Here is a 15,506-nt window from a genome sequence, read left to right as displayed (position 1 = left end):
AGCACACAAGATCCAGTCCCTGTCCATCCCTTACACAGGGCCCAGGCAGGGACCCGGAGTGTAGGGAATGGATGTGTGGTGATGCGTGCTGTGCACGCTTTCTTTATTCATTGTTTATTACTCTTTATTTCTCGATGTAAACAATGTATATAAATTGTGGGGAAGGGTGAAACAGGTTTTCACTCTTCTCCTCCCTGTCAGGGCCCGGCCTCGGACTCGGAGGCTCCCTGACCTCAACCCCCATCTAACCTGTCCTCACACTATGCAGGGCATGAGATGTATAGTAAAAGGAAGGGAATATATACACTTGCCTATGCGGGGCATGAGATGAGAAGAAGGGTAAAGGTCTCATCTCCCTGCATGGTTGCTATATAAAGGAATGGGTCACATGCCCACAACTATACAGCTCCTATGTGTAGTGTGACCTGGAGGGAACATCCAGGTGGCAGTGCCCAGTAAGCGTGGGAACATTCTGGGCGAGTTGCTCGCCCAGAACTGTGGCTGTGACCCGTGGGAACATTCTGGGCAAGCTGCTCACTCAGAAAGTTCCCACGCTATCCCGTGCGCGCGGATACACAACACAGAAAGGCAACAACAAGGCAACAATGAAGGAATGGAAGGAAGGGATTGGTTGGGGAGCCTGGGGCACCCTAGGGCAGGGTGCTGAACCCTGACACTCCCCTGTCGAAATAAAGCTCTATACTGCCTAACTTCTGACAGCTTGAGGATAGCAAGAGTCAACACCAAGGTCGGAACCTCAACCGACCTTACATGGAGGTAGGCACTATGCAGGCACTAAGTTGGATGATATTGTAAAAGGTAAGTACAACTTGCCTATGTGGGCACTAAGTTGAGAAGAAGGGTAACCTTCTCAACTCCCCGCATAAAAGGAAAGGCTGTACAGTTCCCCAGTTGAGCAGTGTGACCATAGGGTCCGGGTTGTTGGCCCAACGCCACTTGCGGTCAGGGCTGAAGGTTGCCTGGTACAAAGGTTGCCAAGGCAAGGTACCCAGGCCCACACACTTGCTTTGGGAGGCAGGAGCGCTTTGAGGCATGATCGACACCCAACCTTTCTCTTTCCCTTTGTGTTGTTACTCGCCATTGTTTTCGCGCTTTGACACTCTCGGTTTCACTTCAGTGGCATAGAGCCCGCGTTTATGTATATAAGGATGGGACTTGCTCTGGCAGCCGATACTTTACTAATACAAGTATCGCGTTGCACAGTTATTACATGGGTGGCAGTACTATTGAAATTATGAACTAGTCGCGAATTAGCGCTCAGTTCCAAAGATGTGAACTTGTATTATTAGTCATTACCTAGTCGCGAATTAGCGCTAGGAAATATGTACAAGATTAGACAATATTCCAAGTGATGAAAAGGGAGTCTCACCTCAGTTCCAAAGATGTGAACTGAGGAGAGAGGAAAGAGAAAAATCGCGCGAGGTGGCTTTTGAGCCATCCTCGACTGCGTTCATCAACATGGATGCCAAAAGTAGAAGCATCGGGCAATCCTTCATGGAAATGCCCGTGCGCAAGATGTATAGTCCGACGGACTCAATGGACGGTCCACAGCGTACCAAGAAAACAAGGATTTCAACAAGTACTTAGAAGCCATGGGCACATGAGTTTCCCATGCTCGGTATGCTACTGTTACGTAAGCGGCCTCACTCAATTAGTGCTGTGACCGTTTGTCACGCGCGTAACGTTAACGTTCCTTTTGCAATAACCGCTGAAGAGACGCCCTCGCGGTTGCGTCAGCGTTAGATGCAGTCGCCCTTCAGCGTATACGCATCCGCGTTTCTTAACAGGGCAAGCACGGCTATAGATCCTGCGTCTTCGACATCATCACATCCACTATTCTACTCAGCAACGGGCGGCTCCGACTTTGAAGAGGACGGGAGCCCATTTAGGAGAGACAGTGGTGACGACACTCCAGGAAATCGTAGTTTGCTCGATGAAGAGGATGGCCTCCCCCGTTTGGCTGGGGACGATGCTAAGCTTTCAGCGACACTATTTGATGCCGGGGAAGAGGTGTCTCCGTATTTGGACGAATCGCAGATAAATTTGAACCCACGCGCCCCTCCCGAGCAAAACTTGTCACTGTCAATGTCCCATATACCATATAGAGACGAAGCTGATGACCTTCCTGTTGACTTGGATAGCCTTCCTATGATGGATTCGGATGTCGCCAACTCGCTGCTTAAGCCTCCTCGGTCAAATGCACCGGCTCAGGGGTGGCGAACGCATGACTCTGTTTTGCAACCCTCTTTAATTTCTCGCTCTCCTAGCATAGCATTACGGCCCGACACACCATCAGACTCGTCATCAATATCTGATGCCCCACCATCGTATCTTCTCGAATCCCCACATTCACCTCCACCACCGATACCGTCAACGCGCATTGAGTTATCAGCACAATTGACCGAGTCATTGCTACCTCGAGATGGCATTGGGCGTGCTCTATTCCATCTTCCAGATCCAGATAGGCCCATATCCAAGAGCAAATACAATGACATAACATGGATGACCACTTGGCTTTGGGCTGTGACTGCGTGCGTCGTCGGTTGTCTGATTTCTCTGGTATTTACGAAGGCAAGTAATATTTTTCCGCTCTTTTACCAGTTCTTTCTCATCGATCATCGCGTAGTCGAATCCCAAACCCAGTGGCCCCGGTCCTGCCATGCCCCTCCCATATTCTACCTTGACGCACACGATACCGCTGCTCACGATGCTCGTTCTTGCGAGTTCTGGACTTTCATACGGCTTTCTTATGTGCGTTATTTAAAATCCCATTGTCAGACCTTATTCCCTGATGAATGGGTTTCTAGATTATTTCGACTTGCCGTCCGACCCATGCTTGTCCTGGCTGCATTATCAACTCCGTTATTCCTCTTCCTTTCGGCTGCGTACGCATTTTCTGGGTCATTCTTCTACAAACCAGGCGTAGAGCCCACCTGGGGTGAAACCGTCGGGTAAGGATTCCGTCTGTATGTGCCGTCAAGTATTCTAATCGATTTTTTGCTTGACACGCAGTCTTCGGTTGTTCTCCCTTATCCCTCTGGGCTTTGCATACCTTACAGGGAAGTCATTCTATTCTCGCTATGATATCCTGTTGCACACTGCCTCAGTGGTAGAGGTGAGTTCCACGACCAGACAGTCGTGCATGCACTCATTCCACTTTGCAGCTATCTACCTCTCTGCTGATATCCCACCCAAGTGTTCTGCTACTATCCCTTGCGACACTCTTCCTTTCGTTGGTCGCATCGCTGCCCTTTATATCACTCACGCTACGGCTCTTATTGTTGGGCTACTTTGGCAAATCCGCCCCTGAGTCTCCATGGGTATGGCATGTGTATAACTATGCAGGGACCCTCGCTATTTTGGTTGTGAGCATTTGGCTGTGGAGCTGGGGCGTGTCTCGGGGGATTATGCGAGTTGTTGTCGGAGGCGTTGTCGGACACTGGTATTTTACAGCGTGAGTGGAAACATTCCTCTCGGTTGACGACTGAACCACAATTGTTCTGCTCGCCTAATCAGTCAGGACCCTGCATACACGGTGATGTCGCAGCAGCAGGCCACTCGTGCAGCGTTGGCTCGGGCTGCAGGACCATCTCTGGGTTCAGTCTGTGCTGGTGCCTTCACCTTGAACGCCATTCGGGCATCTTTGTCCGTCCTCAGATGGATGCGTAGAGTAAGAGTTATCCTCGTAACACATCCAGAATTTCTAACGTGAAGAAATGGAATAGTTTACCACTCCACCTCAATTACTGTTCTTACTCCCCCTTCACCCTCTTTCCTTCGTTGCAAACTTTATCTCCGTATTAGACTCTTTGAGCTCTTATACTTTGGTGTATATTGGCATTACTGGAAGACCATTTTGGCTCAGTGCGAGGGAGACTAGAGGGTTCGTGGTTAACACTGACAGTGAAGAGGCCAATGAAGAGGAACCAACATCGAGTCGGCGTCGGCGGCGTGGCCGAGGTCATCGTATCAGTGATTGTGAGTTAAGAAAGTCCATCTTCCACCATTGGCTTGCTCTGAACCTTCTCGTTACTTAACATAGATACTCTTGTGTCAAGTCTTTTGACTCTTTCTGCCTTTTCATTGTCCGTGTTCTCAGCCATCGGGGATATATTTTTGCGGCACATACTTTATCTGGTCCTATCAATGCTCCTCTTGCCGCACTTACATGCGCAATTGTGACTTTTTTGACCGTCCGGTTTGGACTATGTCTCTCGGAAGATGCGTAAGTCGCCTTTGCTGTTTGGCACAGATAATGTCTTTGCTGAAATCTTATCGGGTCCTCCCAGTGCTGACGCGATGTTCCTTTGTTACCATATCGATTTGCAAGCTGGTGCAAAGCATCGGGTAGATGTATTCGAAGCTGTGAGTTTTTGTCGATGATGGCTATGTGAAAGAGTTTCCCCTGACAGTTTTCACACTAGTTCGAAGGTCGTCCACGACGAGGTCCAATGGCAGTCTAATTTTCCTTCTACTGTCTTGTTTCTAGTTCTAATATTCATTGATCCAAACTCGTCTGTGATATGAAGACGTGAGGTGACCATCCGCGGAGCTGAAGCTTGTGAAGATCGTGCCCTCCCCGGGTGTCCCCCATCCCCTGAAAGCCAGCTGCCCGAGATATACTGTCCAAGACGGAAACCACTCTACTCCCTACCAAGGAATGCAGAATGCAAATTGACTAAGTTCCACGCCATTGCCTACGAGTATGCAGAGCACCCGGGTTGTTCATCCACACCCTTACTTGTACAATAGATACTCAGACTAGGCCTAGTAGATGCAAGTGCGCGTGAAAGCTAAGCACCTCTGTAGTCGCCTTATTCTGTAACAGCATTGTCATTTGATCCTCGATTTGCTTCCGTCCCTGTTCTCCATCTTCCAATTGTTTGTCAACTTGTAATAATGCCCCGACCCAATCAGACAGTCTCAACCGCCTCGAATGCTCAAGCACAACAAGATGGCGTTATGGTGAGCGAGGGGATCGAGAACTATGAGCTTCCCAAAACCATCGTGACACGCATCGCAAAGAGTCCTGTAAGCGCGCCAAATAGCGTTGTTGTAGTTATGACAAGGCCTACGAACACGTTTGTTGATTCATGACACACACTCTTTTCCATTTATATTAGCTGGCGAACAACGCGAAGTTCAATAAAGACACTATTACTGCAGCGACGAGAGGAGCGACCGTGTTTATCAATTATCTCAGTATGCTCTATTCTGTTAAAATCAAATTTGTTCAAGTCATCTTGGAATTCATGTTACTTGAACAAACCGAATCCGGGAACACGATGGTTTCTTTCAGGTGCTACGTACGTTCATGGTCTCAACTGTACCGGTGGCAATACCAGATTGGCAGCTTTTGCCCTAATATTCTTGTTCACACAGTGCTCAAGATGTATCGCGCACTAAATCGCATAAAGTCATCTCAGCAGCAGACGTTCTGAAGGCAGTGGAGCTCATAGAGATGCCAGATATGGTGCCAATTCTACAGCGCGAGTTGGAAGGTGAGCAAACGAAGTATTTTGGGCCATATTGATTGAGGTCAGTTGACACCTGAGTTTTACTTTCCTATATCAGTTTTTCGGCGTGAGCAGAAGAGTGCGACCGCTAAGGGAAAGGGGAGGGCTTCTCAAGGAAGTGCAGTGAACACTGCAAATGGACATGCGGATGGACTACCTTCTGTGACAGACTCAATGCCAGAAGGCTATCATCCAACTCCGCCCGGTGGAGTGGTTGAATTTCCCAAAGCCAACGATACAGAAGGCCAAGAAGAGATAAACGGGACGGGCTCTGGGGGTCCATCTGACGGTGTCGAAACACACGATCAGGATGGGGTTAACGTGGACAGTGGTCCTATGGAACAGGACGAGCAGTAGTCGAACGTGGCCTGAAGCAAGATGTGAGAGGTTGATGTTTCTTAGTGCATATACTTCTTATCAACTCGGGAGAGGAAAGGCTACAGAGATGAAGGCTGTTGGGGGTGTGGATTCCGCGTGTCGTTAGCACCACATGTGATGAACGTGACCTTTGCGCGGCCACCATTCCGGGCGGTAAGGACCGACGCTCCACACGGGTCTGTCGCTGCAGGGAGAGATCTGGACGGCGCTGGGAGACGCCGAGAGTAATCGTGTGCAACGAGAAAAAGTCCCCGGCGTCTTTAGAATTTATTTGAGTTTTTGGTCGTGGTTGTAAGTTGATGTCAGCAAGGCACGACTTAGTCGTGTGCGAATGAACCATCATACTCAAATTTCCTTCCTGACTTTATCTTGTTCCTCTTCCATCTGCTACCGCATAGTCCCTGCGCGTATTAACACCCTTTGGATTCTTCAACGACTACCAACCATCAACGCACAGTAGGGGAACATCTGCATGAAGAATGGCGACGAGGTCGCCCACATTCACCTCACCAAACGGTCACCACTTCCTGGGATTCGACCTATGTCATGAGCAATTCAGAGCAGCCATCGTAGATGGGCATCTCTCCACCGTCGGCGTCGAGATTGTTGATTTCGATAGCGAACTACCCGAATATCAGTTTAGTTCGAATTTCTTTTCTCCAGAAGACGCGAAATTTTGATCCCGCTCCTTGAACATGCTTTCGCGTTGTAGGACTCGCTCGGGCTTGTTTAACGCGCCTGGAGACATACCTACAGTACCCATCGAGATGTGGATCCGTGGCCTTGGTCAGTTTTGTTTTTCAGCGACTTTTTTAGTTCCTCGATGACGGAGTATCGGCGCAACATCTTTTCTGGGCTTGTGCGTTAAAACAGATCGGCTCTTGGAAAAACTGCGAGCTCGGTTCGATCTCAGCAAAATACGAACGATTGGTGGATGTGCTCAGGTGTGTTTTAGGTGTTGCATCATGGGCTCCCGTGACTGTCTCACTTACCCCAATATCGTAACACGTTGCTTTCAGTCCTGTGTGGTTTGGTGGCGGCACGAGTCTGCCTCACAATTAGTCTCCATTTCTGGCTCAAAACCCCTTCACGAACAAATAAACTCTTCTGCGTTCTCCATCCATTATGTCCCGATACCTCAAGATACATCGACGCAATCCCAATCTCTGACGCTAGAGGCAACCCTGGGCGCACCAGGTGCTAACACTGCTGCCCACCTCACTTTACCTGCTACACAAATAATGAATGTACGTGAAGGACAACCTAATGTTTGGTCGTCGACAGCCCGCATAATGCTTGCAAGTGCATTCTTGGCGACGTTGCTTGCAGGAAAATGGTGTCGGATGAGCGAGTCCGATGTCGTAGGCACGGGGATATGGAATTTCCAAGCCAAGACGTGGGATGAAGCCAGTTTAGACCTTCTGGCCGGAGGGAAAGAGGAAGCATCTCGACTACGCGAAATGCTGGGGGATGTGGAGAGGTCGGGAGGGGCTGAGGTCGGCTTGATATCTCCATATTTTGTAGAGCGATATGGACTGAGGTCGGGTGAGCTGATTTGTTTTCATTGTGAAATTGTTACGCTGACCGAATACCTGTCGTTAGACGTCACTATCAGCCCATTCATTTCTGATAGCCTTTCTGCGTACCTTTCAATTTCCCCTTCTCCAAACGACATCGTCATGTCATTTGGGACAACGGATGTTCTCATGGCCAGCGCTCGTAAATATGTCCCCAGTCGTCTCTATCACCTCCATCCTCATCCAGCACAAACACCTCAGGAGGAACCACGATTCATTGCTACCCTTGTTAGCCGTAACGCCGATACCCCGCGCGCATCTGTGCGCGATCTGTATACCAAAAGTTGGAGTGCTTTTGATCGTTTGGTGTCGGTCATTCCACCCGGAGGGTCTATCGGGTACGTTAATTCCATCACTCTTTTTTCGAACCCTATGGATTCACCTGAATGCGACGCGTACAATCCCCAGGCTCGACGATAAGGTTTTCAGCTTCTGGATACTTCAGGGAGAGAGCTTCCCGTTTGCGCACGTGAAGGGCGTTTACCGGTTCGAGATGGGCGTCAAAGTGAACGAGTTTCGAGATTTAAGAACAAATCCTCGGTCAGTGTGTTCTACCCTACAGGACTGAATGCTGATCATGGTAAATCGCTCAGCACCCTGATGGAATCGCAAATATTATCATTCCGAGTCCGCTATTCAAGAATGGCATCACAAGGGTTATTTTCTGATGTGGAGCCAGCCCAGCCACCTCCCATACAGACAGGATCGTTCGCTAGTCTTGGAGTTTCATTTGACCCTTATGATTATTCCACCCTTCCCCGTCGCGTCATTACCATCGGATCTGCCGCTAATTTCCCGAGTGTTGTCAATCTCATGGGAGATGTCTTCAATGCTCGGGTCTTTGTGCCATTGTCAGATCAAATGGTCGCGAATGCTGGTCCCAAGGCAAAACCTGCCGGATCATCAAGTGGCAGCACAACCCCTGGTGGTGTATTTGGTGCGGCTATTGCCCCGACGGTGACGGCAGCGGCGATGACTGCGGCGATGACTGCTGCTGCAACGGCCACTCATCTCCCTCCTGGTACGGTCCCTGCGCCGTCTAGAGCATCTGCTGCGCTTGGAGCAGCTTACATGGCTCGGTGGGCATGGAGGTGTAAGACCCGACCGGACGAGCAATTTGGCAGCTTTGAGGAAGAAGTTCATTATTTGCTGAGGCGAGGCCGAGGTACGCCGAGCGGCCAATCCAAAACGTCGAGTTCTCATGGGCATTTCTCCCCGTCACGCTCGCCGTCCGGTACTTCGACCCCGATTCCCCATCGTTCGCCGTCAGGCCTTGCTGTTGCATCGTATCCAGATGATGGCGAAATGCCCCAGGGAAATAGCCCCTCCCACGAGCAGAGACCAGGTGCGTGTGTTCCAATTGTTCACGTAATGTCCTCTGTCCTTACTGGTGTTCTGTAGCTCATGGTCTTAATTTGTCTCCTGGGGCTCTAACGTTCCCGGCATCGTCCTTGACAGCCAACAGCCCGGTCCCTGCTCCGACCGCCTTGTCAGCCCCACTATCATCAAACCCCGTCACACTTAGCCTGCCCCCTATGATGACGGATCTGTCTGATATAGAGGTTGGTCTCGTGAAAGTTTCAGAGCCAGACCCAGACACTTTCTTGACATACGCAGCTCTGATTCCGGAGTATTGTCGATTGGAAGGCATGCTCGTTCGGAATCTTGTCTAATCCGTCCGTTGTTTTCCCTCTTCCTCCATGAATCGATCGACCTCTTTCCTTTCTCATTTTCATGCTTTCGGCCCCTGTGCTCCTAGCAAAGCCTCAGCGTCATCAGCTTCTCAATACACCATATCGTCCTGAAGATGTCTAATTTTCGCTCATCCCAAAAACGCGAGCCCCTTGTGTCTTTTGTGCCTCGTAAATGCAGTTCCGCCGACTGATTGCCCTTTTTTGATTGGTATACCTTATCTATCTCAGTAGTACGCATCTGCGTAGATACCGCTCTCGTTCTTAAAGCAAAAATATGTTACGCATACACGACGAGGATTACTTTTGGAATTGATCATGATTCTTTGTTTGGTATTAACTAGACTGTTTGTCCAGAATTTTCATTTGATTTATGTAATGGTCGCATCCCACTAAAACCACCCCCGATCACCGGAATAAGAAGCGACCAAAGAACCAAAGAACCAAAAGGTGGTCATTGATTGCGAGTTGGACCGAACAAGTGGATTTCAAAGCAGAGGAAGATTTCTCCTCCCCAAGATCTCCCGTGTTCAGTGTGAGCATGGGATTATTCAGCACCGTATGATAGAGGAGTTCTGGCACACTGCAGAGGAAGGACACAAATAATATGGAGATGGATGAGAAGGCTTAACTATCGGCACATCCTCGTCTGAGGGCATCGGAGCAATATTTCCCTCTTCTCCGGTGGGGGTCGGGGGTCGGGGCGTGAGACCATGCAACGTTGAGGATAGCGGCATCGTCTTCATTCTTCTGAGCAATCTCCTCGTTAACCTCCCTTCTCTCGTCATTCAGCTCCTGATGGCCCACTATGAACGGAGAAACTCCATACCCTCAAGAATCCAGGTCGCTCAGGCTTGGGACTGCTCGCTGACCGTGGTCTGTTTTGTTGTTCTCGGCCACCGTTGACTCCAGCAAAGCTGAACAATGTCATTGTTCAGTCTACATATTGTTACGAAGTCATAGAGGCTGGAGTCCTGCCTGATTGTTGACCTTCACAGAGATATGAGTGTCGGATAGGATCAGTTTAGATACAACATAGACCTCATTAATATTGCTCTTGACATGAGATCCAAATGAGAACCCGGAGACACAAGGTCTTATCGAAACGGTTGTGAAGGGTGGGAATTTTTTTTAGTGGAACCCCCGCTGTATTTGGGGCTTGTGTCGGGAAACGAATAAACCGGTTTGGTGTTTCCCGTCACGGGGGGTCCGGTACACCCCACTGCTATTCAGCTAGTTATCCGGGAGCTTCTCTTCTTCTTGTAGGTTGCCACTGCTCCAGGTGTGCAGTACGAGTTTCGATTGGCACCTCGCATTTAACGCGCTTGAAATGTGTTTATTTCATGAAAAATAATATTTTGGGGAAACGCATTATTTTTGTCTGAAAGTGGATCTTTCAAGCGCTAATTTGCGCCACTTGATATTGATCAAAATTCCGCGTGTTACGCAATGTTATCGTTGCTGTAGATAATATCGATCATCCTTAAGTTATCACTACCGCTGCAAGGGCCCCAAACCGCGTCACAGTTCAACATACTTTCCCAGGACCGCGTGAACCATGGAAGCGTGAAGTCGTGGTCTTGACTTAATCGTATATAGTCAACGACATGAGTGGGATTAGTGCCCGATATCGATGACGTAGCAATCACTTTGATCAAGGATGAATCTTCGGTCACGAAGCCTCCAAGGAGCCTCTGCAGGTGGCGGGAGGCTTATGCATGGGATATGTCAGGTAGGTGGCGGACGAGCAACTCGCAATCCTGCTCCAAATGGGTTCCGTAGCCAGAATCGTGATTGGCTCATCGTTTGCAATATTGGCCGAGATCATTAATGACAGGAGGAAAATTTAAAAAGAAGAGGCCCATCACAGAGGAAGACAAAATGGAAGACAAAAGTGAAAAGAATCACACAAAATTTCAGTGTCGCAAATTTACAGAATACGAGGCAGTTCCGCAAAGTGTCATCGATTTGGAGGATTGATTGGGTATTTTCAAAACGAATGCTGTGGCAAGCTCTTGGATTTCATGGCCCGACATCCCAAGATGGCAGGGCATTTGGCTTGATGCCCACTAAGATTCAGCTTCCTCTGAACGAGCATCCCGCATGCACTGCAATGGACCCCCCTCCACTTTTCGGCCATGCAGAACCTGTGGAAACGGGCCAACAAATGAGGATATGAGGCCATGGAGGTCACCGGGCCGGTGACAAGAGCCGCGCTGAACAGATCACTCTCACTGGCTTCCTCAGTGGTCCTGTGGCCTCCCATATTGGCGTCCATGTTTGACATCCCGCCACCCACATCCAATTCTAAGACGGTGAACGCCAATGCAAGATCTTGATTATAGTGGTCGTTCTCGATGTATTTCCGGGCGATTCGTTGACGGTGCTGGAAGACGACGTGTTGTTGAAGGTTGCCGGCTCGCGAGCAGACGACATCGCAGAATCGGCAAGTTCCCGAAGGGGTAGGTTTACGCTTGTTAGGACGGCGTTTCGGAAAGAGCACGGACGCGAGCCAGTGAAAATCGTCCAACGTCATATGCCAATCCATTGGTTTATTAACACAAGGGAGTGATTTCCTGCGATAGGCGATGGTGGAAGGTGGTGAGGGTTCCGTGAGCTCGAAAGAAAAGTACGGGGGAGGTAGAGAAGTTGAAGATTGACGAGATACTCCGGAATGATCACAACTAGCCCCTTCCTTGCGCTCCGATAAAGTTGTTGGGACGGAGATTGGGGGTAAGTAGGACCCCCCGTGAGTTTCTCCATTCATGCCTGACGATCGTGGGGAAACTGAAGTCGAAAACGTCGTAGCGAGAGAGTTAGTCATGGGATTCGTCAAATACTGCGCCTCGATTCGAGCCGGTAGGTTGGAATTCATTGGACAGCATGCTGATGCCATCCTTGATTCCACACGCTGGGGATTAAAACAATCGTCAGGCTGACACCAGTGCTCTCCATTGATAAGAGCAGGAGGCATTGAAAACAGTGGACCGGTGCCTGTTTGGTAGGTGGTCATGTTTTTATTGACATTTAGTGGTGCTTGCACAATAGCGTGCCACAGCGGCCGATTCCTGTAGATGTCAGATGCGTAAGGAAGGCTTTGCTTGTGCAGTGTTTCGCCGGCGCCTAAATCGGATAAGCCTGGCAAGTGAGAACAGAAGCTATCAGCGCCCTGCGTTTGACATGACCCGGTACTCCTGGTGATCCTGAGCCGTACCTGGTGGCATTTCGCCTTCATAAAAGGCATGATTATTGCCCCAATACGCTGGGAAGCTCATAGAGTCTGCGCGAACAGCAGAAACGAATCGCAGAGAGAACTGTGGTCAGTGCTACGTAGCAGGCGCTGAAAAGGACAATGCCATTCACCAGTGTAAGGCGATCGGATTTGTTGTGGGACTAGAGGGTGCGGACAGTGGGACAGTCGTTGAGTAAGGATTACGACTACATTTAGACCGAATTTGGACGAGTAAACGCACGACTCAGGATAGGGTTTGGGATATCAATGCATCCGTATCTAACTTCCATTGGGATCTGCTGGCTTGGAAGGGGTGCGGATGAGTGAGAGCAAAGGGGGAACTGAACTTAGGACCCAAAGTCCTAGGCCTTATAAAGATACAGCACGGCAATTATGAACCTTGGGCTAGGAGCAGCACAGAAGTATCACCAAAAAATACTGAAGGATACGCTGCAGTTCGGATGGTTATCTTCGCTACACTCAAGACCGGATCCCTGTCGACACATGTGCTCAGGGTGTGTGCCACGCCATCCAATACTCAATTCGGACTAGGCTACATTTGTTCCATAGCGCATCTGGAGCGATCATCTGGATCCGGTGTACGATAGGACCATTCTCACAAGTTCAGCCATGCGTTTTCCCACAGGAAAAAGAAATCCCCCTTTGCGAACAAATTCCCCGCCAGCTCGGCTAATTATTAGTGCCTATCTAGGGATCCAGCTCAGATCAACCATCCCTGTAGTAGACAATCCTGTAGCTCTGCCGTTACGCTGTTAACGAATAGATCAAGCCGATACGGGTGTAACGGGCTAGTATTCCCATCAGCAAATCTGGAGACTCAGAAAAGAGGCTGGATCCAGGGTGTTATGCGCACAAGGGGTCTCACGACTGCTGGGGAGGAATACGCTCTCCACGATCACAACCTAAACTGACGGACAAAAATTGCGGCGAAACCCCAACGCGCAATCTTAATTCCTTCAGCGGATCGTATTAAAAGTCAAATGGAGGCGCAAACGGAACATGGGAGACAGGGAGAGATGAGAAGGGAGCGAAGAAGCCATGCTTTATATGAACGGAAGGCTCCGTGCGCTCGGGGAAAAAAAATCTGATTTAGGAAGGACGACATGAACGTCACCAGCAACGTCACGTTGCTCATTTTTCCTGACCCCTTCAGGCCCAAACTGTGGTTCGGTTTTAGTTCTCTAAGTCAGGGGGAACCGGTTCTCTAATTGAAAGGGCACAGGCGCTCAGCAAAGAGACAAAAATTGAAATGCATGCTGGCAAACAGTACTTGGTCATACATCTCGAGCCACAGTGGTTGTTGCCCAGGCCAAGAAAAGGGCGCGATTATTAGCTTATTCAGCTCCTTTATCCTCATCACTCGCGTTTTTGCATTTGTCCTTGGCATAGGCCAAAGTTGCATGTGTCACTAAAATGTGGGGTTTAAGAAGGGGCTTACCGGGTAGATAAACTAAGGTCTGCACCCCTATGTCGTTGGTGTAGAGACTAATCGCTAAGATGGGAAGGTAAGTGTAATCGATATCATCCCAAAGGCGAGTGCTCTTAAAGGGTGTGCTGAAGGGGTTCAAGGTCCAGAAGGTCATTCAGAGTTGCCGATCGTACCGGACGACATCGTGATTATCATTGAGAGGAGCCTTGCAATCTTCAAGCGACATTTCTTCCGATGACCCCATTGATTGCTTTTCTGGCACCCAGCGAAAGAGTTGAGATATGTGGTGACCAAATTTTACGCGATTTGAACGGCACCTATAAGGTGCTGTTCTAGGGGGTATGGGCAATTGCCAACTTGCGTCATAGTTCCTGATTCAGTTTCTTGCCGTTTCAACGTCATGGAATTGTGGGTGCACCGGGTCTCATCACTAGTCCCACTTCTAACTCTCCCGTGGATAGGCAGGTGACCAGCCTCTCAATTACGTAAATCATTCACCGGATCTAGATCAAGCCTCCAGTCCTTCATCTTCAGGGAGCACAGACCTGGCCAGAACAACAAGTAAGTTTCCGATTTATGACCAGCTAACTGGACCCAGTATTCACTTGCGTCTTTTAGTACTGTATCTTTATTTTCCACAATTAAATCCCGAGCTTCCGGTGGTAGACAGGTTGCGCGGTAAGGCATATACCATTGGATCGACCTTAGCGGCAAGTGACCTTTGATGGGTGATGTCCAGGTAGCGTTTCCATTCAAAATAGGTCATCCGTTGTCGGTCTCGTTGTTTGGATGGCGATCATCCGGGTCTTCTCCGGCAAGCAGGAGAGCATAATGCTCTTCTTTCCCCCCAACGTGCCTCTCGGCGTCATGGTACCTGAAGGTGCTATTTAACTGCTTCAAACAGGATGCCAAGGAAATCATACCTCCACCGATTGCCGAGTATCTTAATGCACTGGCGACTAAGCTGATAATATCAGCCTGGTCCTTGTATGCACTGTTTCCTACGTCGCTGTCAGGGTCCATATCCAAGATGTCATGCCTGAATTAGCAATTTGAATAAATTGAGAGCGCCCTTTGCGCGGAAAAGGATGTTGTTGAGCTCATCTCTTTGTCGGTCCAGGATTATGAACATCCACGTGATCTCCCGTACAACAAGGATGCGAGCTCTGGGTTGGCTTGGGGATTCGCTAAGGCACAAACTTGCACTGAGTCATAGAGGCGGAATGAAATCCACGGTTTCTCTTGCCGGAGGTGCCCACGATGACACTCCACTAATCGAAGTCTCCTGTACCAATGCTCTCTGAGACTACCATCTGTCTCTAGAGGCTAGTACCCTGCCTAGGACTACCGCGCTTGTCTTCACTGAGGCCGAGGCTGCAAGAGAATCTCCAAGCGTGTATCATTACACTTTCCCGTGGCGCCTAAACGAGATTTGACTTTAAATTGGTCACGTCCGCTTTCCTTCTTTTTGTTCCCCGTGGGATCTGGCTTGATGATCTTTGGAGACACTCGGAGTGACTCCACGAGTTGAGTGGAGGATACGTCTCACTTACCTTGGTTGCTGGTACGTGTACTCTCACCACGGATGGTAAGCGATTAAGGAATGTCGTGGCTTAGCGAGGCGCATCCATTTCTACTTGG

General features: G+C 49.4%; 5 protein-coding genes across 5 annotated transcripts; 4 read left to right on the top strand and 1 right to left on the bottom strand.

The window, feature by feature from the left end:
• Positions 1 to 1,686: 1,686 nt before the first annotated feature.
• Positions 1,687 to 4,801, top strand: EI90DRAFT_3062183 (plasma-membrane choline transporter-domain-containing protein). The gene is made up of 11 exons (XM_039060618.1): positions 1,687 to 2,592; positions 2,648 to 2,772; positions 2,829 to 2,972; positions 3,034 to 3,136; positions 3,186 to 3,475; positions 3,538 to 3,691; positions 3,747 to 3,999; positions 4,064 to 4,073; positions 4,121 to 4,246; positions 4,311 to 4,386; positions 4,446 to 4,801. The coding sequence occupies exons 1-11, from the start codon at positions 1,765 to 1,767 to the stop codon at positions 4,482 to 4,484; spliced, it is 2,148 nt and encodes a 715-aa protein (XP_038915168.1). The 5' UTR covers positions 1,687 to 1,764; the 3' UTR covers positions 4,485 to 4,801.
• Positions 4,744 to 6,138, top strand: EI90DRAFT_1352849 (uncharacterized protein). The gene is made up of 4 exons (XM_039051716.1): positions 4,744 to 5,052; positions 5,145 to 5,223; positions 5,451 to 5,522; positions 5,596 to 6,138. Exons 1-4 carry the CDS (start codon positions 4,921 to 4,923, stop codon positions 5,892 to 5,894), a joined length of 582 nt encoding a protein of 193 aa, XP_038915167.1. The 5' UTR covers positions 4,744 to 4,920; the 3' UTR covers positions 5,895 to 6,138.
• Positions 6,139 to 6,394: 256 nt separating this feature from the next.
• Positions 6,395 to 9,165, top strand: EI90DRAFT_3125091 (uncharacterized protein; the record flags this gene model as incomplete). Its single annotated transcript, XM_039063786.1, has 8 exons — positions 6,395 to 6,552; positions 6,628 to 6,701; positions 6,789 to 6,859; positions 6,935 to 7,460; positions 7,518 to 7,830; positions 7,901 to 8,032; positions 8,086 to 8,837; positions 8,894 to 9,165. The coding sequence occupies 8 exons, from the start codon at positions 6,395 to 6,397 to the stop codon at positions 9,163 to 9,165; spliced, it is 2,298 nt and encodes a 765-aa protein (XP_038915166.1).
• Positions 9,166 to 11,069: 1,904 nt separating this feature from the next.
• On the bottom strand, positions 11,070 to 12,618 carry EI90DRAFT_1351593 (uncharacterized protein). Its single transcript, XM_039051714.1, has one exon. It carries the CDS (start codon positions 12,425 to 12,427, stop codon positions 11,174 to 11,176), a length of 1,254 nt encoding a protein of 417 aa, XP_038915165.1. The 5' UTR covers positions 12,428 to 12,618; the 3' UTR covers positions 11,070 to 11,173.
• A 1,481-nt stretch (positions 12,619 to 14,099) lies between these two features.
• On the top strand, positions 14,100 to 14,913 carry EI90DRAFT_3017126 (uncharacterized protein; the record flags this gene model as incomplete). The annotated part of the gene is made up of 5 exons (XM_039057072.1): positions 14,100 to 14,189; positions 14,327 to 14,426; positions 14,484 to 14,543; positions 14,605 to 14,735; positions 14,770 to 14,913. 5 exons carry the CDS (start codon positions 14,100 to 14,102, stop codon positions 14,911 to 14,913), a joined length of 525 nt encoding a protein of 174 aa, XP_038915164.1.
• Positions 14,914 to 15,506: the final 593 nt, after the last annotated feature.

Source organism: Cantharellus anzutake (genome assembly GCF_015039405.1).
Source record: "Cantharellus anzutake strain C23 chromosome Unknown EI90scaffold_30, whole genome shotgun sequence".
Taxonomy (NCBI): domain Eukaryota; kingdom Fungi; phylum Basidiomycota; class Agaricomycetes; order Cantharellales; family Hydnaceae; genus Cantharellus; species Cantharellus anzutake.
The sequence above is the reverse complement of the archived record's forward strand: the minus strand, read 5'-3'. Positions and strand labels throughout refer to the sequence as shown.

What these genes read in the sequence shown, in the direction of transcription:
- EI90DRAFT_3062183 (XM_039060618.1), top strand. Translation starts at nt 1,765, where the DNA reads ATGCAGTCGCCCTTCAGCGTATACGCATCCGCGTTTCTTAACAGGGCA. An exon ending in CTTTCATACGGCTTTCTTAT is followed by an intron (nt 2,773 to 2,828) that starts GTGCGTTATTTA and finishes ATGGGTTTCTAG; the next exon opens with ATTATTTCGACTTGCCGTCC. An exon ending in TCCTCAGATGGATGCGTAGA is followed by an intron (nt 3,692 to 3,746) that starts GTAAGAGTTATC and finishes GAAATGGAATAG; the next exon opens with TTTACCACTCCACCTCAATT.
- EI90DRAFT_1351593 (XM_039051714.1), bottom strand. Translation starts at nt 12,427, where the DNA reads ATGCCTTTTATGAAGGCGAAATGCCACCAGGTACGGCTCAGGATCACC.
- EI90DRAFT_1352849 (XM_039051716.1), top strand. Translation starts at nt 4,921, where the DNA reads ATGCCCCGACCCAATCAGACAGTCTCAACCGCCTCGAATGCTCAAGCA. An exon ending in CGTGTTTATCAATTATCTCA is followed by an intron (nt 5,224 to 5,450) that starts GTATGCTCTATT and finishes TCATCTCAGCAG; the next exon opens with CAGACGTTCTGAAGGCAGTG. An exon ending in TCTACAGCGCGAGTTGGAAG is followed by an intron (nt 5,523 to 5,595) that starts GTGAGCAAACGA and finishes TTCCTATATCAG; the next exon opens with TTTTTCGGCGTGAGCAGAAG.